Source organism: Calonectris borealis, chromosome 16, assembly GCF_964195595.1.
Source record: "Calonectris borealis chromosome 16, bCalBor7.hap1.2, whole genome shotgun sequence".
Taxonomy (NCBI): domain Eukaryota; kingdom Metazoa; phylum Chordata; class Aves; order Procellariiformes; family Procellariidae; genus Calonectris; species Calonectris borealis.
In genome coordinates, this window is record NC_134327.1 from 21,227,679 (window position 1) to 21,255,452 (window position 27,774).

The 27,774-nt window shown below is 59.7% G+C and overlaps 2 protein-coding genes across 7 annotated transcripts in view; both read right to left on the reverse strand.

Moving 5' to 3' along the window:
- The window catches only part of CDIP1 (cell death inducing p53 target 1), a 29,710-nt gene extending 13,766 nt beyond the window's left edge, over positions 1 to 15,944 (reverse strand). For 3 of the 6 annotated variants that reach the window (XM_075165962.1, XM_075165953.1, XM_075165956.1), the window contains exon 1: positions 8,502 to 8,549. The gene's annotated coding sequence lies outside the window, so the exon portion shown is untranslated. Of the gene's footprint in view, positions 1 to 8,134; positions 8,401 to 8,501; positions 8,550 to 15,315 lie in introns of those variants that run through there. The other 3 variants (XM_075165954.1, XM_075165964.1, XM_075165961.1) reach the window with 3 other exon arrangements.
- A 272-nt stretch (positions 15,945 to 16,216) lies between these two features.
- Positions 16,217 to 24,922, reverse strand: UBALD1 (UBA like domain containing 1). Its single transcript, XM_075165965.1, has 3 exons — positions 24,692 to 24,922; positions 18,476 to 18,535; positions 16,217 to 17,370 (listed from the first exon to the last, which is right to left on the reverse strand). The coding sequence occupies exons 1-3, from the start codon at positions 24,797 to 24,799 to the stop codon at positions 17,050 to 17,052; spliced, it is 489 nt and encodes a 162-aa protein (XP_075022066.1). The 5' UTR covers positions 24,800 to 24,922; the 3' UTR covers positions 16,217 to 17,049.
- Positions 24,923 to 27,774: the final 2,852 nt, after the last annotated feature.

Genomic DNA, 27,774 nt, shown 5'->3' on the forward strand with positions numbered 1-27,774 from the left:
AGAGCTGACATTTAACGGCAATGGAAATGGTCTCCAGTCCCAGCTTCACTCTCCTGCTCAAAGACTACGTTAAGGTTTTGGAGGAGCTGAATGGTCACAGCAGAGCAGGTAGGAAGGGCAAGCTGAGCCTTCAGCACATACCTACGCCTCCTGCGAGCATCTCCTTAAATACCATAAAGCAGAATAAAGGCACTAAGTTAATTAGAAGACAAACCAAACACGCCTTTAAGAAAAGGGCAGCGTGCACACACTAGCAGCAGCTATTTATCCAGCGGTCAGTTAAAAACGCAAGCCCAAAGGAGTCGGCAGCAGCATGGAAATCCCATCGCGACTGCCTTCCTCCACTCCGTGTTCCAGACTTTGTCCTCCCCTCCAACGCAAGGCTCCAACGCTCCCCTTCTGCCACGTGTTGGGTGACTGGGACCCCCGAGGACCTCAAAAGCATCCCAGGTTGGAGAGTCACTGCAGCAGGGGTACAGCGTTGGCTTTAGTCCATGATTTCCTCCCAAAATGAAGCTGTGCTGAACCCCCGGGGTTCCTTTCCCTCTCTTAAAAGGGTGGCCTGCTTCTTATTTGGAGAAAGAGTCAATAAAATTCAACGGGCTGATTTTCATTCGTCACCACCAGAAATCTAATCTCAAGTTAACAGCACAACCCCGAACACAGCTATCACATCTATCATTTAAGTTATCTGCTGTGGGTACTAGCATGTGTGGATTTTATAGCTGCAGTGAGAGGGGCTGCCTACATCACGACGACTGATTTATTCTCAGAAAGGCTAATTTAATCTGGCAGTGAATGTTCTCAAAGCCTCCTCACACAGAAAAGCTTTTATCTTGGTTGGCTTAACAACAATACAGCATATCCAAAAACGTGGAGGGATGCTAAAGAAGAACACTACCCTTCTGTTTTGAGTCCTCTAGTACTTTTGTCTGAGAAATTTCTCTTGGTAACCACAGACTTTGAGAAAACATAGAGTGCCTCTGGTTTTTTTAAAAAGCCAACTGTGTTTTCAAGGCAAAATATACAACAGCTTAGGCTACTTCCCCCTCGCATACAACTGTGTCTTGACAGAAAGAGCTGTGCTCTTAATAAAACTAAAACCCAGCAAAGATTGTTTAGTATTAGACACCACGTTCACTTCCAACCGCCCATCTGCACAGCAAGAGGGGCGGCCAGCACGCCTGGCCCGGGCTGTACTACCTGGCCCTGGAAGGTGACTTTCCCCAGCCCACACTACAGAGGAATAAACTTCAGAAGAAATTCAAAAGCCCTCTATGTTAAGAAGCTGTGGAACTGCATCATGAAGCATTTCAGAGAGAGCATCCTTCAGATTTCCAGCCTCTGCCATCCGTGGGGAGGCAAGAACTAATTAAGCAATCAGAAAGCTTTTTTTCATTGTTTTTAAATTCTAGTTTAAATTTTCCCCTTACTTGTGAAAATATGCACAGGGGCAGCAGGCATCCAAAGTCACGCTTCGCCATTTGCACCGGAGCGTGCTGTCTCTTCGCTCTGCAATGAGAATCACCGTATCACCTGTGTCGTACGGAGGCGGCATGAAGAAGTGGTCCTCACCTGGATCTACCCCTTGCAAGGTAGATCACTGGAGAGCCAAGCGCTGTCCCTTGGAATTAGAGGGGCTAAACCAAGGGATTTTAAAGCGTTACAATAGACATAGCTGTACCAGGATAACCCTCCATGCTCTTAAGAGTGTCACCTGCTGCAAAAGAAAAGCTGGTGCTGTGCAAGGATCACAGCCTGGATCATGCCTGAGAGGGCTCCTTTGGTACAAGGGCAAGAACACGCCCCAGATGGCATCCAACAATTTAGGACGATTCAGTAATTCGGGAACAAGGAAAAGTCAGCGGGAAGCAGAGCATTAAGACAGGCCAGAGGAGAAAAAAAAACCAGAAGAACACAACACTCCCCTTGTTCCTATCTGTCAGGAACCGCTGTCCCAAGAATAGCCTATTCAGAAACCAGGAAACTCAGAGAGCAGCAGGGAAGGGCTGAGTCATGGCCATTTGGAAAAAAAAACAAAAACAACAAAAACCACAACAAAACAACCTAAAAGGGAAGGAGAGAAAACATGGACAGCAGCTGTCCTGGGTCTTGGAGATATGAACAAGTCAATCCAGAACATATTAGCCAATCTTTCTTTTTAAAAGCTCTGCAAACACGTGGTACTACCATAAAAAGCAGTCGACCCTCCCTCTGCTCCGGGGCAGCAAATTTAGCTCTGGTTGAATCAGGCAAAGTTGGTGGTGCTTCCCGGCACGGCCTCCCCACGCAACACCCGCTCGGCCGCGCACGGCTGCCAGGACACAAACTGCTCCCCATTTATGCCCTCATCTTTGCCTTTATTTGTTCCCCTCCAGCATTAGCATCCCGGTATCACAAAGACAGGCTGGACAAATGCTTTCCAGAAGGGAAAGTGCAGCCCATTTCAGGGATGCCATTAGCAGAGGGTGCGGAGCCGTTTCCCTTACCCACACTGGGAGGGCACGAGGTAAAGCGCGACTTGGACGGGTTTCCTACAACTCTGCGAACGGCCGAGCAGAAGACAAGCCCATCTAGCCCCCAGGAAGGCCAGGCTACGGTTAAGTTTTGCTCAAGTCTTCCCACGTGACAATCTTTGTTCCGTGACCTAAATGAAATCAATTTTACGGTAATTGTCCCCGGGACAGTAATCTTATTCACTCTCCCATAATCTAAAAGATTATACCTGCTCTCCAGCTGCGGGGCTCTGGGAGGAAGCACAAGGGATTTTCTGATGAGGGCTTATTTTTAATATAATTCCTCGGCTACCCCTCACAAACTAGGGAGGGGGCTGTATCTTTTCAATCAAATAACTGTACTTCAAAACATGTTGGGGAAAAAAAAAACCCAATTAATTTTATCTTGCGCTGTGAGGTTCTGTCAGATTAAAGATGCAAAGGTAAGAAGAGGGAAGGCCCTCCGAGCCGGTCCCTGCAGGGAGCGGGCTGACCGCGCCTGCCACCCCCAGACTCCGGCAGGTAACACGTACTCACGTGTAACCGCGCCTCAGCCACCGCATCTTGTCTCGGTAAAAGATTTAATTGCCAAATTATGGAAGTCAGGGCTTCCTTTGTAAAGATCCGTGCAGTAGATGCCGCTTTGGGAGGTCAGTGCTCACAAAAGCAATACTGGCTGAGATCTGGACTGAGGCGGGAAGCGTACTGTGCCTGCACACGCAGCCCAAGAGAGAGCAAGCTCTTCCTTTTTACACCTGCAAAGTCCTTTTAGTCTGAGAGTGGGCTGTATTTTTGCTTTTTTTCAGGGAGCCAGTATAAACCATGGGGGGAGCTCAGAGAGCTCTTACCCCTCTGCAGCGGTCGAAGAGCCTCTCCCTGCAGCCCGCACAGGTCCCCAGGTCTCCCACCGCCCGCCCCAGGCAGGGCAGGGGAATGCAGCCTGCTGAGAAGGCAGCTCCCACAGACCCAACCTCTTCCCAGCACTGGGACTTGCTGGGATAACTACAACACAAGGCCTTTGCACGCAGACCCAGCCTTGACACTAACTCCCAGAACAAGAGCTCAAGGAAAGCGTCCCAAAGCAAACAGGCTCTCATGGTTCAAATTTTAAGTAAAATTCTTTTTCTGTGCGACCACGCAATGCAACCAGTAAATAAAGATGAAATACAGCTAGAGCATGGGATGTGCATGTACCACGGTAAGACGTGATGGATGGAATTTATGATTGTAAAATGGAATGCAAGACAAAACAGTAAGCTAGTGAAAGCTAGAACGCCCCTTCCAAAAACCCATCTTCCAAAACTGTGAATAGGTAGCCAGCCTGTCAGGGCAAGGTAGAGAAGATTTTCTTTCTAAATGCAGAGACTGGGTATCAAAGAAGGTGCAGGGACGTACACAACAGGGAATGTCTACCTGCACACTGGTTCAGGGCAGAGGGACCACCACCTCAGCACAAATGCTTTATCTTAAATTCTCTTAATCTATAAAAGAACTGGGTATTATTCCATTTTCTTATGTATAAAGGAGGTAAAGGAAACATAACTTATTACTAATGCAGAGTTACCTTACTAATCACAATAGGTAATAGAGAAATATATTACTTAATTTGCACGGAAAGCCCCAGCTCATGCCTTCATTCTCTGATCATCTCAGGTTTCATCACGCTAAGAGGTACGAAGTCGAACACACTCGGCCAGCAGCTGTTCTTCACAATTCCTAAGATGCTAATTACATTGCCATCTTTTGGGGTTATTTCTTGTATTTTCTTTAAACTCAGGCCTGCTAAAAGAGTTCAGATTAAAGATAGCTGCGCTACAGCGGGGCCTCACACAGGAGATGCGCGGCATGAAGCAGGTTCCTTCCTACCTCCATCCTCTACCCAGAGCTATGACCAGCACAGGCCTGCTGTACTCTCTGGGGTCTCCAACAGCCCTTCTCCACCACCACAAATACAACAAATTTGAGACTGCAGACACGAGGCAGCTCTGAATGAACGAGCCCAAAGCAAAACTGTAACAGCAGCCAAGACTCTCCCTGACCGTTTCATGCCAGAAGTAAAAACTGCGCTCCCCTGCCTCGGAGACTTTATACTGTTGAGAAAATGGATTGTGGTTTCCTACGGCATCTGTTCTAATTGTGTTCCCTTCGATCAGAGAAGGAGATACGTCCTTTCCAGAGCATGCAAAGATCTGACACTGCTTAAGAACATCGCACCGCTTCTCTTCAGTTGCAAGACGGATACGGCGCGCCGATCGGGAATGACAGGAAAATAGCAAGGCGAGTATCACACCCCAAGGCAGAAGTTGCTTATCGTGTGTTTTTTGAAGGAAAAAAAGGTACATGCACATCTGTGTTTACAAACTTGTGTGCTCCGGTGCCTTGCTCTGAAATCTTCAGGAGAGTCAATCGGTTTCAGGCTAGAGTACTTTGCCTGCATAACAGTTGCAAAATCAGGTCCTGGAAGCAAAACCAACCAAAACCATCCAAAGATTTGCAGAACCACGGAAGTTCCCACTACAAACCATCACTTTTACTGTATTGGGGAGAAGGGAAGAGTACTGTACAGTTAAAATCTTTCCTTTTAGAACATCATTGACTGCTGCTAAGAGCCATGAGGCATAGCAGCATCTATTTGTTGTTTTCCAACCCTCCTGTCCTCCCTGTTTTCAGCAGCTTTGCACAGATCAGTCTGGGAAAACACCTTCTCACCGCAGTTTGATGAAAAGTTGGCATACCTGTCTAGAAGCTCGAAGGTATATTCAGTCCTGCTGCCTTTGTTATTATTTTAATCTCCATATTATGCAAATACTGTTTTCTCCTTGTCTCACCTGGCAGCCACCAATCTTTTCCTCGGCTTGATGCAAAGCTGACTAAATGTGAGCCTGCACGCAGAAAAACTGTCACAGTACTGACGGTACATTCAGCACGTGTTCAGAGCCGTGGTAATACCAGCAAAAGTGATGCACAGCCCCGTTGCAGACCCTACAAAAAAGGCTACTAGAAAGAATTTTAAAAACTCAGCTTCTTTCAGTCTAGGATATTCTCTCCTGATTAAAACAATTATAAGAAATCAAATGTAGGGTTTACAACGGTACCACAAACAGACGTAGAACACCTAATTTCATACTTCTCGTTACCCGTAAGCAAAAAACTGGTCTTGGATCAGAGCAGATACTAGAATTCTGTGTATCTTCTTCCAAAACCACTCATCCTCATCTTGGAAGATCTCTGCATCAACCACATCCTTTAAATACAAGTATTCATCTGCTAAATTCACATCTGAAGGGGAAAAAAGATAATCTTTTACATAATAAAGTTACTTTCATCCCTTCTCTCGCTACGTGAGTGAGTAACACTGGCAATGGGAACACTTCTGCAGATGACCGCACTGTGCCAAGGACCCAAAACCCCCTGAAACACACACAGTGTGGGTGTTGTGGACCGGCTCTAGTCTGGTCCCTGGCTGAACGCCCTTCAGCTACAGGAGTGCATTAGCTGCGCTCCCAGAGCGCATCTGCCAGTTGTGCTTCATCCAGAAGGAAAGCAGTCGCCGCGCTTTGCATCACTGCGTGATTTCCCACGCACAGAAAGCACGGCTGATTAGGACGTGAGCTTCAAAAACATGCTCATAAACCAAAACAAGGCGCTGACGGAGACACCCTCCCTCCTTTCATAACAGCAGCTGAGACAGAGCTCCGGTCAGAACAGAAACACGCGGAACTGAATTTCGGAACTGAATTTCAGGTGCAGGACCTGTTGAGGGAACACAACAAGGAACTCAGCACGGTCTTCCACCTTCTTCGGAAGGGCTCAGGTTCCGAAAGAGAGGCGCCCTCTCTGTTAACTGTCCCAGTCACATCTGTAGCAAGATCTTTCGGTACTCAGCATACGAACATGCACATCCCTTCTCCCAGCATCTCCCCGAGTGCAGCCCTGAGCAGACACAGCCACCGCAGCCCCACCACCCATACAACAGCAGCTGGGGAGGACTGAGCATGTTTGCTCCACTTGGCATCGCTCAGGGGACATCTGGGGACGTTGCTCCATCACCCTGCCCTTCTTACAGCCTCATGCCCCATCTGGGCTCCTAAAGTCGTTGCCTCCCTACCTGCAAGCAGGAATTCCTTCCTTGCATAACACCTAAGGAGAACAGAGCAGGTACATCGCTAAACGCTTCCGGGGATTTCTTGGGGCGCATGGACATCACTACAACATTTAGACAGAGAAGCCTTTGGGAAAAAGAAGTTTTCAGCCTGCGCTTTCCACACTGACCCGAGTTTGTTTAGGTCCTAAAAATGAATGAATGACATACTCTGGTTATATATCATGCTACACAATACTCACTCTAGTTTCCCCTCCTGCCTACTCCAGCCACACCCTGGAAAGCAGAAGGGCCCCTGCTGAAATGGAAGCTCTATTTCAAGCACGTGGGTTGAAAGGGAACAAACAGGAGGGTACCTTGCATATTCACAAAGTGTTTCTCGGCAAGTTTTACACACAGCCCAAAACCACTATAATTATCATTTAAAACATTTCTACTTAAAATCATCATGCCTGTCCTAGTCTACCACCTGATATTTTAGGCTCAGCCTGGAACGTGACAACCGCCAGTCCCCTCACCAGTTCTCACTGGTGCAAGGAGACCACCTCTGAACAACTTTTCCAGTGACGCCTTGGGCCAAGGGGCGCGCACCTACGCTTGCAGTGACTTGAAGAAGTTTAACCTTGAGTGTGACTCCTGCAGACGATCCAGAGGATGCCGGCATGGCGGTGTCCATCCCAGCCTGCCTGTTCCCACTCCCCTGCACGGCCCTGGAGCTCTTCCCCGGGTCCCAAGCCCCATCCCTCTGTTTAGCAGCAATCACAACCCCTGTGCTTTTCATAAAGCAACTGAACGCTGCCTTAACAGCTCCTACCCTTTTACCCCTCCAGTGCCCTTGGGAGGCAGAACCAAGATCTCACCGCTCTAATGGTTAAAGTCCTCCCAGCCTCCCGCTAAGATTTATTCACCGGTATTTGTTGTTGTGCTGCGCTACCCATTAGCTGAATGAGCTCTCCTCATTTCACAGGGTTCACACTGCCAGTGTGCTGATGGACAATACCATCCCCATCACTGCAATTTCTCTTTCTGCTTGTTAAGACATCTGAGCTTCCTTCGGCTCCTCTAACATGGGCTCATCATTCCTGATCGCTGAAAGGGCAGTTCCAGCCCAAGCTCATCTGTCCCGAGCAGGGATGACTGGAAATACACCCACTCGTACCTAGGCCTGGCTCCCTCCTCTCCCGGGGATCCGTCTGGCTAACGGATCCCATTTGCTCTTCTCACAGCTGTGCCCTGCTGGCAGCTCCCAGCCCTCCTCTCCGCAAGCTGACACGACCTCGGCCGGGCTGGAGCGCTCACCTTGCAGCGGAAAGTCTTCTCCCAAGAACACGACCTCACCTTCCATCCGATTAAATTTCATCCCGCGCCCACTGCTCCAGCCCTCCGGCATATCCCGATCCCCCCGTCCCAACCCTGCCCTGAGGGTACAAAGCTGAAGCTCTGTAAGATTTTAGAAGCACCCTGCAGCATTCTGTGGCCGCTACGGACAGTCCGAGACCAGGGCTGCCCCCCGGCCCACACTGCCAGCTCTCCGTACCTCCTCTCCGCGGGACGCGTGGCCCTGCAGCAACCGCTCCAGCCACGGCAGCGCAGAGAGACCTTCCCTCGGCCCGGAGAGGCCAGCTCCTCCCTCAGAGTTAACCGCGGATTTATTTTCACCCCTTTTTTTCTTATCAGCGGCGGATGGCGCTGGACTTCTGCGTTTCCCCCCGAGCCCAGTGTCCCCGCGCCTCCAGCCGGCCCCGCTGCCCAGGAGGCCGCCGCGGCCTGCCCGGGGCTGGGGGTGGGCACCGGCCCCGCCGGGCCTCCCTCCCCGCCGCCGCCTCCTCCCTCGCCGGCCCCACCGCTCCCCCGGGCCCAGCCGGGCCCTGCGCCCGACCTCGGCCTCGTGGGGAGGCACCTACCGGCTTCCAGCTCCCGGCGGCGGCTCCGGCACCTGCCGGCTCCGGGGCGGGGCGGGGCGGGGCGGGGCGGGCGGCGGGCGGTGCCGCGACGGGGCGGGCCTCGGCCGCGCTCTCCCAGCCGGGGGCCGGGGCCGGGGCCTGCTGCCACCGCCGGGCCGCTCCAGGCCGGGTCCGGGGCCTACAGCCCCCGCCGGACCGCGGCCTGCTCCCCGGCCAGGCCGGGGCCTGCTCCCCCCCACTGCCAGGCCGCACCAGGCTGGGCCAGGGCCTGCCGCCCCCCGCCGGGCTGCTGCAGGGAAGGGGCGGGGGCAGAACGCCGCGGCCATCTCCGGGTAACGTCCCCTGTGACCTCAGCCCCGGGCCGCCCGCCAGCATCCCCGGCCCGGGGCGCCCCGGGGGGGGCCGAAGGCAGCATGAGCGTCACCGTCACGCTGGCAGAGCTGGCGGACATGGCCTTCGGCACGGCCGACGGCGACAGCCCCCAGGTCGCGGCCCTCCGCGTCCTCCTGCGCGGCCTCCTGGAGCACCTCCACCCGCAGGAGGCCGCGGCGCGGGTCGGGGAGGACGAGGGGGGCCTCCTGGAGCCGGCGGCCGGGGGGAAGCCCTGCTCCCTCCATCAGCAGAGGCAGCCGTGGCTGGGGAGGGCAGAGGGGCAGCCCAGCCGCCCCAGCGGGCCCCCAGGCACCGCGGAGCTGCCGGCCCCGGGCAGGCCGGCCGCTGAGGCATGGCAAGTGGTGCAGCTGAAGAAGAGGATGGAGGTGACTGAGGAGAGGATGATGAAGGTGAGAAACCATCCTCTGGCTGGTGCACCAGTCCGGCTGCTGCATCGCTGCTGCTGGGGCTCTGCCTTGCCGGTCCTGCCTTAGGGAGTGTTACAGCAGGCTGTGCCCCGTGCCACATCCCACCTTACACGAGGTCCTGCCCTGTGCCACGTGCTGCCCTACGCAGTGTCCTGCTCGCTGTGGCGTCCTGCCCTGTGCGGCATCCCGCCCTACGGAGTCCTGCTCTACACAGTGTCCCGTCCTACACAAGCGTCCTGCCCTACGTGGTGTCCTCATGGCGCGCGCTGCCCTACACGATGTACTGCTCTGGGTGGCATCCTGCCCCGCACAGGGTCCTGCCCCATGCAGGGTCCTGCCCATGCAGTGACCTGCCCCATCTTGTCTTGGATCCTACCCAGTGTCCCACCTGACACGGCATCCTGCCACACACAGCGTCCAGCCCTATGTAGTGTCCTGCCCGACATGGTGACATGCTCAAGTCATGTCTTGCCCTTGCCATGACATCTGCTGCCCTGGGACCAGGGAGCCCAGCTAAGCACGGAGGCACCTTTCTGGCTCTGGTGGCCCCATCTCCACTTGGGACTAATTAAAGAGTAGTATTTAACACAGCCACTGGCCAAAGGCAGTTTCAGTCACTTCTCACCTGCCCCTGGGGCTCCATCAGTACTTGCTCTGAGATTTAGGTCTGTTGGGTCCCATCCTGCCCTGGCAAGGGTCCCCCAGCTGTGCCTGGGCTGGGGTGGCTGTGGGCTGGAGCACACAGCTCCTACTCTCCCGGCAGGGACAGCAGCATCCCCGTCAGGCTCCTCTTCTCCTCTCTTCCCTGCGGCACAGCGAGTGGCTGAGCTGCGGGTGACAGCGGTGCTGCCTCGCAGGCAGGCTGTCCCCACACCAAGGCAGGATCCCACGGGAGACATTGCCACGGCACAAGTTCAAGTTGTTTGGTTGTTCAAGTTTAGACTCTGAGTGGGAAATGCAACACGTAACATCAGAGCCATCTTCCTCGCTCGAGCCACACATTGCAGCGCAAAGATGAGTTGTGGTGGCCTTGTGCCTGTCCTCTCCACTGGCAGCATGGGGCTGGCCCATGGCAAACCCAACACTTCTTCATCCCTTGTGAGACCTGGCAGCCCCGAGCCGGTCCCGTCGTGACCTTGGCTTTGAGCACAACCACAGAGCAAAGGGAAAAGGCAACAGCACTTTGCTGGGGCGAGGAAGCTGGAGTTTCGAGCGTCTTCCATTTCAGTTTGGGGGAGCTCCGTGGGCATGGCCATGGGGCAGCCATATGTGGCCGATGCTGTGGCAACTCCACTGGGTTCCAGAGACACCCCCAAACCCAGGTCTTCACTGTGCACCACTTAGCTTCCCTTCCCTCCATGTCCCCCAGAGCCCGCGGGGACCCAGCATCCCTGGCCAAACCCATGTTCTTCAGGTCATGGACATGCTGCAGGAGATGCTCACCACCAGCTGCTCCCTGAAAACCACTGTTGAGGGCTTCCAGGAGGAGCTGCAGCTCCTGAAGGACAATTTCCAGAAGGTGCGTACATGAAGCCGGGCCGGTTGCTGGAGAGCTCTTGGCAAAGCGGTCGGCCTCCCCAGGGACCTGCGTGGATGCCGGGTGGCACAGGGTGACAGGGATGAAGTCCCGAGCTCAGGCTCCTTCCCACCCCAAGGCTAAGCTGGGACATGTGGGATCTGCCCTGGAGCCCAGGGGTTTTGGGTAGACACTGCCTGCAGCCACGGAGCCCAGCCCTGGCCTGGGCTGGGCACTGCCGATCCCTGCCTGTCCCTGCTGATGCTGATCCCCCCATTCCCAACCCCTGCAGATGCCGAACCCCCTGATGCCTCTGTTTAACAGGCTGGTCTGGAGGAGCTGCGAGAGTGGTCGGTGCGGCAGGATGAGCACAGCCACCTCCTGCAGAGCATCCTGGACCAAATGGTGAGGGGGAGGAGCCCTGGCAGAGGGGCTGGGAGCAGGCATCTGCCACACCGTGCACAGAGGCACTCAGCACCCAGCCCCTGGGATTGTCCCCAAGCTGTCCACGGTCAGGCTTTGGCAAATCCTTATGGAAAATGTACTCAAGCCTCCCAAGGGCTGTCCTGGCTGTGATGACCTGCCTGGACAAGCATCTGGCTCCACAAGGCTCTTCTGGCACCGTCCATGTCACCTTTGCAGCTGCCAGAGCAGGGACATCCATCCCCGGGCTTCCACCAGCCACCTCCGCTGCTCTTGTCCCTCCTGCAATGCCAGGAGAGCATCATCACCCTGGGACATGGCAGCACAGACACAGGGGTGGATTATACCCTCTAGATTTTGAGGCCCCAGGGAACCTGCAGGGTTGGGGACAGCGCTGGGGGTGGTGGCAAGGTTTGGCATTGCCCTCCCCATCCCGGAGGCTGCCCAAGCTCTCCGCTCCTGGAGCAGGGTGGACGGGCTGATTTCTCTCCTGGACGCAGGCAGAGGAGCATGGGGAGCGGAGCTCCTTCCCCTGGCATGCCACCGCACTGTGCTGGAGCTCTCTCTGCGGGATGCCTGCCGGCGAGGTGCATGCAGGCTCCTGGGTGCAAGGCTCCCTTGCTGGGGGCTGGCAATGCCCCTCGGCTCCAGGACGGCACAGGGATCTTCTCTCTCCCCAAAACCTTGGGGGCTGTTTTGTTTCAGAAGCTTTCCGGCCAGGAGCTCAGTGCCGAGCCCTCGCAGGAGCCAGCCCACGAGGCCCCATGCAGGCTGAGCTGGCTGCTGGAGCGGCACGAAGCCGTGGGGACACATGTCAGCTGCCGCGAGAGCCAGCTCCAGCAGCACGGTGAGCACCAATATCCCCACCACGCCAGGCCACCATGCCGGATTGTGCCACCGCACCTTTGCCAGGACCGGTGGATGATGGGACCACACTCAGCCACCCCGTCTGGGTCCCCTCGTTCCTCTGCCTCGCTCCCAGCCACGCTGGCATGGCTGGTGGGGACGTGGCAGCCCTGGGTGTCCTGGTGCTGGCCATGCCCGGGGGCTGGCAGCAGGGCCAGGGGGTCTCCACAGTCATAAAGCCACCAAGGTTTGGGACGGCACCGTGCTGGGGGCTTGCAGGAGCTGGCACTGCCTGGCGCAAAGCTTTGGTGTCTGTTTTCAGCTGACTCGGGGACCTTGGAGGACACGCCTGCCCGACTGGAGAAGGTGCCGGGTGAGATGAGGCACCTGCAGGACGAAGGAGAGAAGGTGCCCAGCTGCCCAGGCCTCGGGGGGGGGCTGCCCGAGGGTCTGGGGGCTGCAGCCCCGCACCTCGCTTGCCAGGGACGCACTGGGTTCTCTGTTGGGATGTCCTCGCTAGCCACTCACTGGGGCCACCCATAAGCATACCTCCCTGCCTCGCCCGGGTCCTGCAGCCACCCTGTTTCTCACCCAGGGCCACATTTGTCCTCCCCAGGGGCTGGATTTCGGCAGGGAGGTGCTGGGCCAGGTGGGGCAGCTGCAGGAGCAGTGCACAAGGCTGCAGGAAGCTGCGGAGCGGCTGTGGGGTGACACCAAGGACACCCAGGTGAGCACAGCCCCAGGCTCAGCTTGGAAGCTGCTTGTGCCACGGCTGGCATCTGAACCAGGCTGGGTACAGGCTTGCCCAGACTTGGCACGTTCCCCACACCGAAGTGGCTCAGCGTGTCAGGATTTTGTGGCCATGCCATGCTGGTGGAGCTGGGGACAATGCTGAGCGGCTCCAAGGGAGGGTGGGTGGCTGGGGGCACGTGGCAGGCGCGGAGCCTGCGTGGGATGGTGGAGCACCCAGCCATGAGCAAGGTGCTGCTGGAGCAGGACTTGAGTGTTGTGAGCAAGCAAAAGCATGGGGGGATAATGGCAGGGCTGGGGGTCTGCAGGGCATGGCTGACACCATGCCCCCCTCAGAAAGCAGACAAGGCTGCGCTGGAGACCAAAGCGAGCCAGGAGGAGCTGCAACATGCCATGGTCCAGCTGAGTGAGATGATGCAGGACCTGCTGCAGAGGATGTCCCAGCTGGACCAGGACAGGCAGAAAGCCCTGGAGAAGCTCCTCAGTGAGATGGACTCCAAGGTAGCAGCATCACCCGGGGAGGGTGGTGGGATGGAGGGATGCACCAGGACATCCCTGCATGGGGAGGGTGAACCCTGAATCTGCCAGCGCCAAGAGATGACGGTCCATGTGCCATGGCTGGCCACGTGTCCCAAGGTGTCCCCAATGTCCCTTGGGGGCAACAGCATCCCTTGAAATGGGGCTGGTGTCCCAAGGAGACCCCCTGCCCTCCCTGCAGCTGGACTGTGCGGCGCTGGCTCCCCTGCAGGCACAGCTGGAGCAGGTGTGGAGGCTCACCCAGCAGTGCCTCTGCCAGGGACCCTGCTGCGGTGCCAACCGTGCTGCCGGCTTCAAGAGGTGAGGGCTGCTGGGTCCCATCCCACCCCATCCCATCCTATCCCACCTTCTGTCCTCTCCTGTACTGCCCCATCCCCTCCCACGCTGTCCCATCCTGCCCTGTCCATCTCATCCAGACCGTTTGTCTCACCCTGCCCGTGGGCCACTGGCCACCCGTGGGACCTCGCACAGTCCCCGGGGCGCTGAGCAGCTGCCCCTGTGCTGCAGGCAGCTCTTCGATCCAGTGAAGTGCATCTCCTGTGACAGACCCCTGGCCGTGGCCCCGGCGCCGTGAGTAGTGTGCAGCCCCCCCAGGACAGACCCTCACGCTGCATTTCCACTAGAGACCGCTGCCCACCTTTGCCTTTACATCCTCATCTGCAGGCACTTGGTGACCATCCTCCGGCCACATCCAGCCAGCGCCGGCAGCTCCAACTGCCTGCCACAGCGGCTGCCAGGGAGGTGAGGCTTGCCAGGTGCCACCATGTCCCTCTCTCTCCCTTTGGGGTCCCTCTCCCTGGGCAGGAGGGGTAATGTCGGTGCTCCCTGCCCAGGGAGAGCGAAGGGAGCGGCAGGGCCAGCCGGGGGGGCCCTGCGAGTCCTGCCGGGCCACTGTCCACCTCCAGTTCCCTCGTCACCGTCTGTCCCTGCGGAGACCCTGCAGACTTCACCTGCGAGAACGTGAGCCCCCATCCCTGTGTGTCCCTGTGCTCTGGAACCCACCGAGCCCACGCGGGGTGGGATGGTGAGAGAGCTGCGGGCTGGGCGCAGCCTCGGGCCTCCTCCGATGGCACCGGCTGCTCTTCCCTCTAGAGAGAAGTGGATATTTTGGGCATCAACGGGGTTGTCTACAAGGGCAGGCTGAGCTCGCTGGCTGCCAACAGCACCTTCACCGCGGGCAAGGACTTCCCGGGTAGGGGAGCAGCCTCAGGGCACCGCTTGAGCTCTGGCCAGGCTGCGCAGCCACCCGGACCAGCATGTCCTGCCCACCCCAAAGCAATGAAGACCCCCCAGCCCCGGCACACCGCGGAGATGCGCCGCACCCCCAAGTATGGCAGCAACTACGTGTCTCCGTACTCATGTGAGTGCCTTCCCCGGTTGTCCCCCCTGGGCCACCGGCCCCACCGTGCAGCTCAGCCTGCTGCTGAGCACTCCCGGGGGGCATTGTGCCCCATGCAAGGCTGTTTGTCCTTCTGCATTGCAGGTGCTGCCATGCGAAGACAGGCTCCTCGCGGGGCCGGTGGCAAGCTGCCACGGGTGGCAGCAGGACGGCAGGCATCTGAGGTGGCCAGGGGGCTGTGAAATGGCACGGGGGTGCGCGGAGGGGGCAGGTGCACCAGGGCTGTGCTGCCCGGCCTCAGGGGACTGGTGGGGGCCTCACGGCAGTGGGGTAACGCCGCGGGCCATAAAGATGCTGCCTCCTCTGCTGCCTCCTCTGCGTGGTCCCTGGGCTTGCGGGGGCACATGGGGCGTCCTTGGGGACTCGGCGACCAGCGCCTGACACTTTTGGGCTGTGCCACGTCCCCGTGAGCTCTCTCTGACCAGCCAGATGTTGAGGTCTGTTGTGCGAGCCTGGATTTTCCAATCCCATGGCTTCTGGTGGCCCTGGGACAGCCACAGGCAGGCTCCCCTCCCCACCACCCAGGTCTCCACATGGCTTTACCTGTTCCATGGGCAGGTGCCTCCTTCTGGGCCAGATCCCTTCTCCGTGTCTCCCCTGGGTGAGGAGATCCTCCTCTCCGTGCCACGCAGCCCCTGCCTCGTAGACCATCCCCGTTCCCGGCAGGATTCCGCACTGGTCTCGATGTGCTCAGGCCACCACAGTCGGCACACGAGGCCTACGGCCCCGGCTCGCTCCAGATGCCACCAGCTTGGCCCAGTCCACCTCAGTGGGGCAGGACTGAGCCACGCAGCTCCGGCACAACCCTGCGCAGGGAAGCTCACGAGGAACAGCTCCAGCTCCAGCCCTCGCTCCCAGCCTCTGGGGAGGCTGTACAAGAGGCAGCATGGGTGAAACCATCGCTCCTACAATGTTTATTTTAGCAACACAAATAAGAGATTGAAATTAATTATTGACTGGTGAGCGCAGGGATGCAGGGGCACGGCCTCATGGGGAGAGGGCTCGGCAAGGATGGCAATCTCCAAGGGACCTGGCCCCTGTCATCCAGCAAAGAAGGGATAGGAGCCAGGTCACGGCAAGACACCCAGGACCTGTGGGTGTCACACAGGGAGCCCGAGGGCTCCCCGCAGCCCTGCCATCAGCCTGCCCCTGCTCCTGGTGGGGTCTCACACCCGCAGCTGATGTGGTGGGGCAGCAGGCAGAGCCGAGCTGGCTTCTGCTGAGGCTGAGCCCTGGCATGCACCTGGCCAAAGGCAGCTGGCAGTCACCGCACGGCTGGGACAGGGTGTTTGGAGCAGCACACATACAGCGGAGAGGCGGCCAGCCCCAGCTCGGAGGCACGGCACACTCCGAGCCACTCGGAAAGGGGATCCTGCAACACCTCGGGCGCAGGCCAGCCTTCCCCGCGTCCCACCACTGCTGCAAACGAAGCAAAGACACTGGGTTCAAAGCAGAAGAGCGTGTATTGCAAGCGGCTGCGGCGCGTCCGGAGAGACTTTCAGCCGCCGGGAGAAAAGAACAGAGGGGTTAAAAACGATCCCAGTCTCTAGGGTTACACTGTGTCATGCAAACAGCCCCGGGGCAAACCCCATCCCAGGAAGGCGAGGGGAGGGTGTGCTGGCCCAGCCGGGCCACCCGTGGCTCACCCCCTGCTCCCCATCGCCGGGGCTGGGCGAGGGGCCGGGTGCCTCCCCGGGAGCCGGCGTCCCCCAGCCCTGCTCACCAGCGAGCACGGCGCATGCGGGGTGGAGGCTGCGGCCGAGCAGGGACAGTCCTTGCTCTCTCTCCCCTCCTTTAAAAAAAAACAAGCCATGTGGGGTGTCTGCCCCCCACCCGGTTGAGTGGGGCCGAAGGAAGGGGGGAAACACTCAGGCACAACCCACTCTGCCTGGTGGGGTGGCCTACGGGACCGTGAAGAAGGGATCTCCTCCGTAAATGTCACTCGCATGCAAACTCCGGTGTCCCAAGAGAGGAGGGGGTGCTCCCTCCCCGAGAGCCCGGCAGCGGCGGGGTCCCAGGCAGAGGCCAGCACCGGTCCCGCGTCCCACGCAGCCTCCCGCTGTCTCTGGGGAGCTCCGTTCAGCTCGAGGACAAGTAAAAACTACTTCAAACCAAACCCATGCAAGGCAGCTATTTGCTTGTGTGTCTCGGCGGCTGCCAGACGCCCTGGCAGCAGAGTTCCTCTCCTCTTTGGGGAGGGGGGAAAAAAAAAAAAAAAAGAAATATATATATATTTATACGCAGGGGTCCCCGCCGCGTTTGCTCTCCGCCGCGGCCTCATCTCTCTGCCTCCATGGTCACGTTGGCCTTCTGTTCTGCCGTGGCCTGCTGGGAGACGGCGGCTGGCCAGCCCGCGGGCTGCGCCGGGGGGGCCGGAGTCCACATGCTCTGCTGCTGGCCGGGGGGCGAAGCCGCGGGCCAGGCGGGGTTGAAGGCCCCGTGCTGAGGCAGCGGCGGGGCCGGGGGCGGCGGGGAAGTCGCCATGGAGGCCACGGGGCTGCTGCTGTTGAAGCTCTCGGAGGCCTTGAGGCGGGAGAACATGGTGAGGGCGTCGGGGAAGTTGGGCGGCGTGGCCGGCGTGTTGGCGGGAGTGCACATCTGCGGGAAGGAGACACGGGGTCAGGCATGGGGGGGGGGTCTCCACGTTCTGCCTCCCACCAGGGCCCAGCACAAGACCCCTCTGCCCCCACCGCTGCAGCACATGGAGCTCCCGGACCCGCGCTCTGCTGATGATGCTGCCTGCAAGCAGCAGCATTTAAGGCTCTGAAGGCTAAGGCTGCGGCGAGAGCTCCTGTTCGAGGGCCCAGACAGGACACTGCTGCGCCTGCTCCTGCGCCCGGCCAGGTCAGGGACCCCCTCTACTCCATGACCCACTGGTGCCACCCTGGGCCTGCAGCTTTCTGGCTTGGCGGGCGCAAGGCTCAGGCTCAGCTCCCACCCCACGGGAGACCGGGTGCGCTCAGACTCTGCCGGGCACTTGCTCTGCACGCTTACTGCACGCTCACTGCACGCTCCAAATCCCCAATTGTCCCAGAGAGTCAAATGAGGCCACGGCAGGCAGCAAATCCCAAAGCCACATCTGCCCAGGCAGATTATGGGCTGCCGGGGCACGCGAGTTAAAGGGACTGAGTCTGGGGACAGCTGGGAGAGCGCGGAGGCAGGCAGCACCCGTGCACTCGCACGTCCTTGTGTGTTTACACGCACCCAGCCGAGCACGCGGTACCGGAGGCACACTCCAGTGGGGCAGAGGTTTGCATGCTCAGTCGCTCCAGCAAGCACACGAGGACTCGCGTGTGCGGCTGGGCAGTGTGCGTGTATCTCTGCGCGTGTTTACGCAGTCTACAACGGTACCCCCCCCCACCCAGGCTCTCTCTGCCACGTTGGGGCTGGTCTGGACCGTTTGCCATGCCCAAAGCATCCTCCGTGGGACCATCCCTCTCTGAGGAGCAGCCCCAACCCCTTTGCAGGGTTCTGAGGGCACTCCCGGACCCGCTGTCCCACTGCGTAGGACAGGTTATGCCACCCCCGGCTGCTCTCCAGGAAAACCTTCCTTGGCAGGCAGCTCTGGCAGCGCCCGGCCAGACCTCCCTGCCTGCACTCCTGGAGCTGTGAAGCAGCGAGCTGGGCATCAGCAACAGCCCAAAGCGCCCGCCAACTGGTGCTGTGCCCCAGGAGAGCGCTGGAGAGGTGGGAAAGCACTTACCATCTGATGGTGGTGGCTGTAGGGGATGTTTGTTTCTTGGAAAAAAGCACTGAGAGCAGTCTGCAAAAAAAACAACAACAACAAAAAAAAAAGCAAGATGATGTTACCACCAGCACGCAAACTGGGCACCCACCTCACCCCCGCACACAACGGCAGGGCTTTGCAAGACCCCAAAGATGATCCAAAACAGGCCCCGGGGGGCTGGACTTGTGTCCGTAGCCCCCTTGCCCGCAGGGGCAAGCACTGCGCACGGCTGCTCCCGCGTCCCCAGGCAGGGACCCACGCCTGCCGTCTGCTTGCGCCGAGGCAGGAAGGGATCACACGAGGCAGGAAGGGATCACACGAGGCAGGAAGGGATCACGCGTATTTGGGATCACCGCGCTCATTGCTGAGAAGCGGCCACTGCTGGAGCGGACCCCGGCAGGCATTTCACAACTCGCAGCGATGCTCCACAACTGCTGCGTGCAGGAAGAGGAGAGAAACCAAATCCAAACCCAGTGGGAACTGGTTAGATGTGTGTCCTTAACAGGACAAGATCACGGTCACCATATTCACACCGGGAGATCCCCAAGGCTGGGGCTGCAACAGGGAGCCCACCCCATATACCAGAGCATTTCCAATTCTGTCGCAGGCGGGGTACAGTTATGACTGGCATAATTTTGGTTAGCTTCCAGTTCAGACCAGTAATGATCTGGTAAACGTCACATGCCACAGGCACGCGAGAGGACAAGGGGGGTTGCGGGGCGGGAATGCCGGGGGCACAGGCTGGCCAGGAGGGCAGACACCCAGCCCAGGGCTGGGAGGAGCGGAGGCAGTGGGAGCTTTGGGGCCGCATGGGACTGGGCTGGTGCAGGACCGGCGAAGGTGAAGCTGATTTCTGTGCTGTGCCAGCTTTTAGCTGAGTTAGGGCTAGAAAACAATGTTTTGATTCAGTTGTAGATCAGACTTGATAGAAATGTTAGAGAATTGGTTTGGATTCAGTTCTGGTTGGAGGAAAAGCCCCCCCATCAGCCCCCATTCGATCCCCTCCCCGGGGGCAGCCTGGCCTGGTCTATAAGCCGAGGTCTGAGGCACGGGGCTGCCACACCACTCCAGACTTTGCTCCCTTCCTGCACGCCAGTGATCGGCGTTACCCAAGCTGCTAAAAAAACCAAAAAAAAGGCAGAAAAACCTGGAAAAAGGAAAGGGCAGGCTGTACCAAACCCTGCGCGACTGCGGCAGCCACCGTCCCACCACCACACACTCCTCGTCCTGGTGCCCACAGCCACACGCTCCTGTGTCACACCCAGGGACGGGACGAACGAGTCAGCTCAGCTTACTGGTCTGATGGAAAACTATTCTGCCCCAAAACACCCAGGCTGGCAGGCCCTGGAAAGGCGAAAGGGCTGCACTCACAGCACGGAGGAGCTGGAGAGCCAGTGCTGGCCGCTTGCAGTGGGGTTTATGGTTTCCTGGCTAAAGCAGGGTAAACTATCGGCAAGATCAAGTGGCAGCCAGGAGCGATATCTGCAAACAATAACCCAGACCTGGGTGGGGGAAGCAATTGCTGCTGTAGAGTCTGGCAGCTCCTGGACCTCGGGGGGAGCATGCAATAGCCGGGCTGGCAAGGCTCTTCCCCATGATAGCTGCATTTCTCTGTCTGCATTTAATAACACAGTACCCGAACACTGCACCCAGCCAGGCTGCAACCCGAGAGCCCTCGGCACCCGCAGGCAGGACCTGCCGGATTTCAGTGATGGCCATAAAGCAGGAATAGGGGCTGCGGCCCCGGGGACCAGCTCTGAACAGGCCGGCACCATCTATCAATCAAGGAAACGGCAGACGGAGACATGGACACTTCTGAGGCAGCTACACCCCCAACACCACGCTACCCTTCGTCCTGGGTGAGGTCCGATGTCAACACCCACGCGTGCTATCGCTCAGACAGAAAGGATCGTGATAAGAAAGGGGGGAAACAGTGAACGGGAAGCACAGGCAGAGGCGTGGGCACAGCCAGATACCATAAGCTGATTAAATCTGCTCTGTGCTCCTGCTCCCCCAGCGGCCTCGTATCTGGGACTGTGCCATCGGCAGACAGGGGCAGAGAAGGTCCCCGCTGTCCCCCTGAGCTGCCCACCGATCCCTGCTGGCGCTGGGATAAGAGCCGTGAGCTGGGTGGAGGAAGCTCTCCACCATCGCAGGCCCCTCTGCCTAAAACGCTGCGTCTCCTCCCCTCCATCTGCCCGTTTCCAAGCGTGGCAGAAGCAACCCCTCTGCCCACAACGCCCGCTGCTCGTGTCCCAGCTGCGGGGAATGGCTACCACCTCCCAAGGACCTGCAGCCGCCCCAACCCAGGCGGGCGAGAGGCCCGCGCACCCACGACCTCAGTGGCACGGGGTGCCAGGGACACACATGTAACCAAAGCTGCTGATGCTGCCTGGTCTCCAGCCAGCGTCACAAGTGCCGGGGCCAACCGGTGCAACAGCAAAGCCAATTAAGGCTCCTCTGCTTGAGAAGGAGCCTGAGCCACAGCTCAGCCCTGACCCTGGACCAAAGGCCCCATCGTCCGTGTCACACCCAGGGTGTGAGTGGGAGCAGGGCAGCCCCGCACCCACTGCCTGGCCACGCTCGGCAGGCGGCCAGGCCACCGCGTCCCCCCCAGGATGCAAAAACAGGAGCTTCGCAGGAGGCAGATCACAGAGATCCTACCAGGGTGCTAAGAAGCGCCCGTGGTGACCGAGTCAGAGGAGGACTGCAGGGGCAAGGAGACCTGGGTGCTGAGCAGAATAAACTCAGCCTGGAGGAGCCGGACACCCAGCCCTCAGCAGCCGCGCAGACGGGACCCCGGGTGCTGTTTGATCCCCTGCCCGTCGCTGCCCAAGCTGCACTTGCACCCGCTCCCAGCTGCATGTGTGAGCTGCAGCCGCTGCAAGCGCAGGGGACCCGGCACCAGAGAGCCCACGGTGCTAGAGCAGCCCTGGGGGCACCCTGCCCTTCAGCCACAAAGGAAAGGGAAAGGGGCTCGATAAAACATAAATAAATCAGAAGAGGAAGTGGAAATCCAACGATGGACACAGAGGGCAGAGCCAGACACCCGCTCCTCCTCTCGTTCCCAACACACAACCTCACTAGGCTGAACAGAGACAAGACACTTAGCACCAGGAAAAAGGAAGGAATGGGTGTTTTTTTTAAGGCTGATGTCTTCTTATCCTTCCCAAGCAGCCCCAGGGGCAATCAGGGCATAACAAAGCCAATTAATACCCTTCTACCTGGGAAGGAGCCTGACCCACTGCTCAGCCCAGCCCGACATGAGACTCTGCAAACTCCGACATGTCTCCCCGGTAGCCTGCTGGGTTCCAGCCGTGGTGGAGGTACCTGCTGCGCTCCCTGGCTTCTCCCAAAGTGCCAGCACCTGCGGCCCTGGAGGCCAAGCGCCAGCCCTCACCCGGAGACACTCCAAATCGCCTTCTTCAGCCTGTAAATCTCCCCCTCCGATCAGTCATGGCACTGCTCCAGCTGTTAGAGGGCTGGGCTGGCGCGGCCATCCCTGCTGGCACCCACCGCCGCTGTCCCTGGCAGCACGGCAGAGCTTAGGGCGCTGCGAGAGCTGCAAACTACGCCGGGCGTGCCGCGAGAAAGCCTGCCCTGGGTCCCTATGAAACAGGAGTGGAGTCACTGCGAGTGGGAGAGGTGATCCACACATTACCCACGAACTGCCCCGTTCCCCAGGGATGGAGGAGATGCAAAATAAACGGCTTCCTTGTCAAGCCCGAGTACGGCACAGGCTCTGATCAGCTCGCGCCACATCGAAGGCAGCTGTATCCCCAACGGGTTCCTGACCTCCCGCCCTGCTCGCTGTCCTGGATCACGTTCCTTCCTCCCCGGACAAACTCCAGGTCTGCCAGGGTCAGCAGGACACCATGCACAGCAAAGCCTCTCTGCAGCCCCCACCGCATCCTCCCCCACCAGTCACAACGGCCCCAGACCAGACCCAGCCCAGGAAAACGGTCCCGAAACACCAGCATCCCACCAGCCCAAAGCCGTCTGTGTTTCACAGCGGCCTCCCTCTCCCTCCTGCCGCTGACCCACCACCCCAAGCTCCTGCTCCCTGTCTGGTTGTGACAAGCAGCGAGCGGGGCACGTGCCCACGTAGGAAAGGTCCTGGGCAGGGCAGACGGATGCCAGGGGTGCCCCGGCCAGGACAGAGGCACAGAGCTGGGAGAACCTAGCTCCTGCTGTCTCGTCTCTGGGCTGTCTAGCTGGGCTCGGCTGTTGGGAACACCTCTCCCCACGGTGGCCTTACAGGCAGGAGCAACATCCTCAGGGTAGCTCTGACTCACACCGTGCCTCTGGAGTAGCACTTTGAATCCGAGGAGTGAAGGCAGCGTAAATTAGCACTGAACTTGCCTGAACTCCACCAATTTATCCGCACTGCAGATGCGGGCCAGCCAGCAAACGGGTACCGCGCTAGACTAACAAAAGCCTCAGAATATCACAGAGGAGAGGTGAGAACACGCTGGAGTCAGGAGACGACACCTCCCCAGCGCGGCTCCCCGAAGAAGGCATGCCCAGCGGCCATTTTGCAAAGGGAATTATCTGACCGTTGCACCAAAAGTGAGTGGGAACATGGTAACCGCTCATCGCAGCACGTTTGTTTACAGCTGAGCTTCCTCTGAGTCATGTGAGTGCCAAGCCGGCAGGAGACGGCTGTTTGTACTTGTGCAACTCGCCAAACGGTGGCAAAGTTCTGCAAAACGCCTTTTGAAAGAAAAGTTAAACTTTTGTCATCCGTTCCCAGCTCTTTTGCGACACGCGCGGAGGTGGTGGAAGCGGATCCCGCCCGTCCCAGAGGGCCACTGTCAAACTGTATTAGTAAACAAAACCCAGAGCACGTTACACATGCAACACATCCACCGCCAACGGTGCTGCCGTCAGCAGACCGTGGTATTAAACGGACACGGCGGAGGGGAACGCCGGCTCGGCTTTCCACCCGTCCCCGCGCACTCACCCACCCACCCACCCACTCGCTCGTCGGCCACGCGCGGCTTGGCTCAATTTGAATGCCTCTGGGCCTCTGATTTAGCATCTGGAAATCCTGCAACTGCACGGCGATGAGCTGCCTCCGTGCCCGATCCATCCGACAGCCGTCACGTTACGGAACAACCCCCGAATAACGGCTAGGAGGCCTGCCAGCGGCGCTCGCACCCATGGGGGCTGCGCCGGGTGCTGAAGAAGAGGTGCCCTAGCCCCAGGAATGAATACAAACTGAACCTCCCGCTCTCCAGCCTGACTCAGCCCTCCTCCTGCATCGCAAAACAGACACTTCAATTATAAAGGTGCCATTAGCGTCAAATCCACCAGCTCCAGCCTAGGGAGCTGCTGGGGCTGCGGAAGAAAAAGGGAAAAAAAAACCCATCCTATTTAGAAGGAGCTTTACTTGCTACAGCTGCCGCGCTCCCTCCTTTAGCTCCGGGGATCTCTGGAGGAGCAGAGCACCCAGAAAGGCTGCTGGGGGGGAACTCCCCACCCTCAATCCAGCCCCACGCGTGACGTTAACCCCTGCCGATGTCACGGAGTATCCTGCCCGCGAGCAAGAGGAAAAGGCGTCTGGAGCCAGAAAAGCTTTGACCTACAAAGTCTCCTCTCCCACGGCTGCCTGAGGACTCAAACTCTCCGAGGCAGGGACGTGGGAAAGGCCGGGCTGGGGTTTTCCGGCCCACGGCCACGCGGGAGGGTTGGGGCCGGTGGGGGGGGCGCGGGGAGAAGCGCTGCCCGGAGCCGGCCGGCTCGGCGCCCCCGGCCCTTCCGCGGTCCGGAGTGGGGCCCGGGCGGGTTGCGGGCCCTCACTCTGCACCCACCCGCGCACCGTGGCTCCCCGTTTCCCCGCCCCCCGCCCCCCGCGTGGGGCCCACGCTCGCTGAGCGCTCGGGGCGGGCAGGCAGTACACCCCACGCGAACACACCAGGGCCCTGCCCCGCCGCGCGCGCGCGCCCCACGCCCACCGCGGGGGCAGAGCGCGGCCCACGCCACGCGCCGGCCGCCACGCTCCCCTCGCCGACGCGCGGGTGGGAGGCGGCGGGGGGGGGGGTGTGTGTGTGTGCAGCGGCGTGCCCCGCCGGGCCGGGCGCGCCCCACGCTCACCGCGCTGCCCAAACCCACGGGGCTGCCCCCCACGCGGGGACGCGCCGCGAGCGCTGGGGGGGGTGGCGGGGGCCGGTAGCGGGGCGGCGGCCTCACCTCGAACTGCCAGTGGGCCGCCTGCAGCAGCTGCTTGGCCTGGTCGGCGGCGCAGCCGGCCGCCAGCACGAACTGGTTGATCATCACCTGGTGCTTGAGCTCGTCCATGGCCCCGGCCCCCCGCCGCCGCCGCCGCCGCGCCCAGCCCGCCGCGCCGCCCCCCGCCCTCACGGCGCCGCCACCATGGCGGAGCCGGCGCGGCTCACGCCAATGTTTACTGGGCACTGACTCACGGCGCCCGGCGAGCCCCGCCGACGGCCGCCAGGGGCGGGGCGGGGAGGGGCGGGGCGCTGGGGGCCGCTGGGAGATGTAGTTCGCGCCCGCCCCGCCGCCGCGCCGCCCCTGCTCCGCCCGGACTACAACTCCCGGCAGGCCCCGCTTTGTTTGCGGAGCGGCCGCCGGGCGCCGGCGCGTCTTGAGTGACGCGCCAGGCCGACCAACCGCCGCCCGCGGCTTGGTAGTACCTGACCGTATATGGTCAACAACGCCGCTGCCCCCAATCAGAGGGCGGCGGGGGCGGGCCGGGGCTGGGGCGGGGCGGGTCACGTGGGCGGGGGGGCGCGGGCGGTGTTTACAGTCGGCCGCGTGCGGTTTCCTGTTGACGTGCGGGGAGCGGCCGCGGCGCGCGGGGCGGGGGCGCCGTAACGGCCGCGACGGGGCCGCCGCTGCCCTTTGGCCCCGGCGGGCGGTGGCGCCCGGCCCGCGGGTAATGTTTAACCGGGCGGCGGCGGGGGGGGGTCCGTTGCAGGCCCTGCGGTGCCCCCCCGGCCTGCGGGAGCCTGTCGGGGGCCCCTTGGCTCGCCTCAGGCCGGAGCTGCTGCCGCCGCCGCCTCACAACGCCGGGGCCGGAGGTGAGGGGAGGACGGCGGCCCCTCGGCCCCGGGCCTGGCCCAGGGCTCCCCAGGGCTAATAAAGGATGGGGGGTTGGCCGGTCCCCACCGCAGGCCTGCTCCCGTCACTGCCTGGGCCGCAGCACGTCCCCGCGCCCCGCCGGCATGGCTGCCGAGATGTAAAAGCGCCGGCAGCGGGGGAAAGTTCTAGAAGGTGCCGGGGGGCTCCCAGCGCCATGAAAGGATCCTTTGAGAGCGGGGCATTGCCATAGCAGATGAAAGCACGCAGCCAGGCAGGCGCTGCCGGGCCGCGCCGCAGCGCCCGGGGGGGGCACAATGGTGTTGCCAAGTACCAGGAAACGATAAGCAGGCACGGACACGCGGTTGGGTGGCGGGGAGGTAATAAAGCAAGGGAAAAGCGGGGCGAGACGAAGGGAACCGCTGGCTCCGCAGGGCTTGCGAAGGCCCCCGGCCTCCTCCACCTTTCCTGAGCGATTCTGGGCTCTTTTCCTGCAATTTGTGTTGGGCCTTAGCCTTGCTGAGAGCAGTTTGTTCGCTAACACCTCTGACCCTGGCCGGCGTTTCACGTACGGCTGCAGATCTTTCTGAGCCGTGAGGATTAATGGCTGAAGCTCAGGCAGGCCACGCATTTGACCTGAGGAGTTTGCAACCTCCGCTGCTCAGACACAAATTGCCCCAGTATTGTCCAAATCTGACCAGCTGGTAACCATCTTCCACGTCTCCTTTAGTAACCATGCAAAGTACTCCAGGCCTTGGAGGATGCCGGGGCCAAGGGATTCCTCCTCCTCGTATGTACGTCACTGCCCAAATCGGAGTGAGAGCGCAGCTGTACGATGGCGGCAATGGGACGCATCAAGAGATGACCAGTCTTTTTTACAAGGTCGAGACAACCCTCAAGAGGGAAGTGGGAGGAGGAGATCTGTAGCCAGCAAGGTGTAAATACAGCTGGGAAAAAAAAATCTCCTGCAGGATTATTTTAATCAGAGAGATCCAGACATTTTTAGAAACCTTGCAGTTGGATTTTTGAAGGGGGAAGGGTTGGCCCTGGCCCAGCAGGGCTTTCGGGGAGGGTTGCAAGCCCTTTGGAGCAGGGCAGTGTTTAGGGAGGCAAAGTTCACGGGCTCGCCACTCCTTCTGGTGAGGAATAACTCTGCGTGTAGTCTCCAGGGCTCCTGAACCTTGTTGTTTTACACGTATCTGCCAAACAAAGTGAGTGACGGCACCGGGGAGGGGGCAACTGAGACAAAGCAACTTGCTTCACTGGGTAATAAACCCCCGAGCAGCTGGACTTTGGATGAGCTGCTCCTGCGAGTGGAAGGTTTGCAGGCAAACATACGTCCTTGTTTACACGGGCGTGCTCGTAGCTGCCTCCCCGGCAGAGACGTCCAAGGAGGCTCCTGAAGGGCAGGTCATGGTAGCTGGAGAAACGTATGTGAAACGTGTCCAGCTCCAGAACTCCTTTTTCATCCACGTTTTGCAGGAAGGAGCAACATAGTGGATGCCAGCTGGGTCTGGGACATAGTGACACAACTTGTGGTGACAGTGAGCGTGCAAAGGAGCAGTAGGGAGCCCTGAGAGCCGGCAGAGGAGGTGGGCTCACAGCCGAAGGGTCCCTCCTCTATCCTGCTGCTCCTCTCCAGGTCGTGCTGGAGAATGGCTCCAGGCTCACCTTTTGCTGGATGGATTTTGCCCAGCAGGAAAGACGGCCGAGCTGGAAGGCAGCACAGGAGCCGAGGCCTCCTCACCACCCCTGGGAGGAGCACTGGCCCATTTTCGCCCTCGTTCTCCCCAGCTTGGCTGCTCTCACTCCGCACAATGATGGCACCTGGGGTTTCAGGCTCCCTCGTACCTCTTGGGAGTGTTTTCATCCCTTTGGGGGATGTCAGGGAGAGCTTCCCGCCTTCGTGGCCTTCCTCCCTTTCCATCCTCAGCATGGTGCAGAGCCCAGGGCTGGCAGCACCACACTGAGGGGAAATATGAGCTTGGGAGGCTGGAAGCAAAGGGTGAAGGTGCAAAACCCACGCCTGGTGGCACCACCAGGGTTTGTGGGGCTATCGCTGCTTCGTGCAGCCACCACGTTGCTGCAGGTGGGGGGGCTGCTGATCCTCTGGCCCACGGGAGGTGGCTGTGGTGCTGCTGGGTCCCCACATGCGGGCTGGCAGGGCAGCCCGGCTCCCTGCCTTGCTGCTGGCAGCAGCTCCGTCCCCGAGTCGCCCGCTCTCCTTCCCCCGT

What these genes read in the sequence shown, in the direction of transcription:
- UBALD1 (XM_075165965.1), bottom strand. Translation starts at nt 24,799, where the DNA reads ATGGACGAGCTCAAGCACCAGGTGATGATCAACCAGTTCGTGCTGGCG. An exon ending in CGGCCCACTGGCAGTTCGAG is followed by an intron (nt 18,536 to 24,691) that starts GTGAGGCCGCCG and finishes TTTTTTTTGCAG; the next exon opens with ACTGCTCTCAGTGCTTTTTT. An exon ending in ACAGCCACCACCATCAGATG is followed by an intron (nt 17,371 to 18,475) that starts GTAAGTGCTTTC and finishes TCCTTCCCGCAG; the next exon opens with ATGTGCACTCCCGCCAACAC.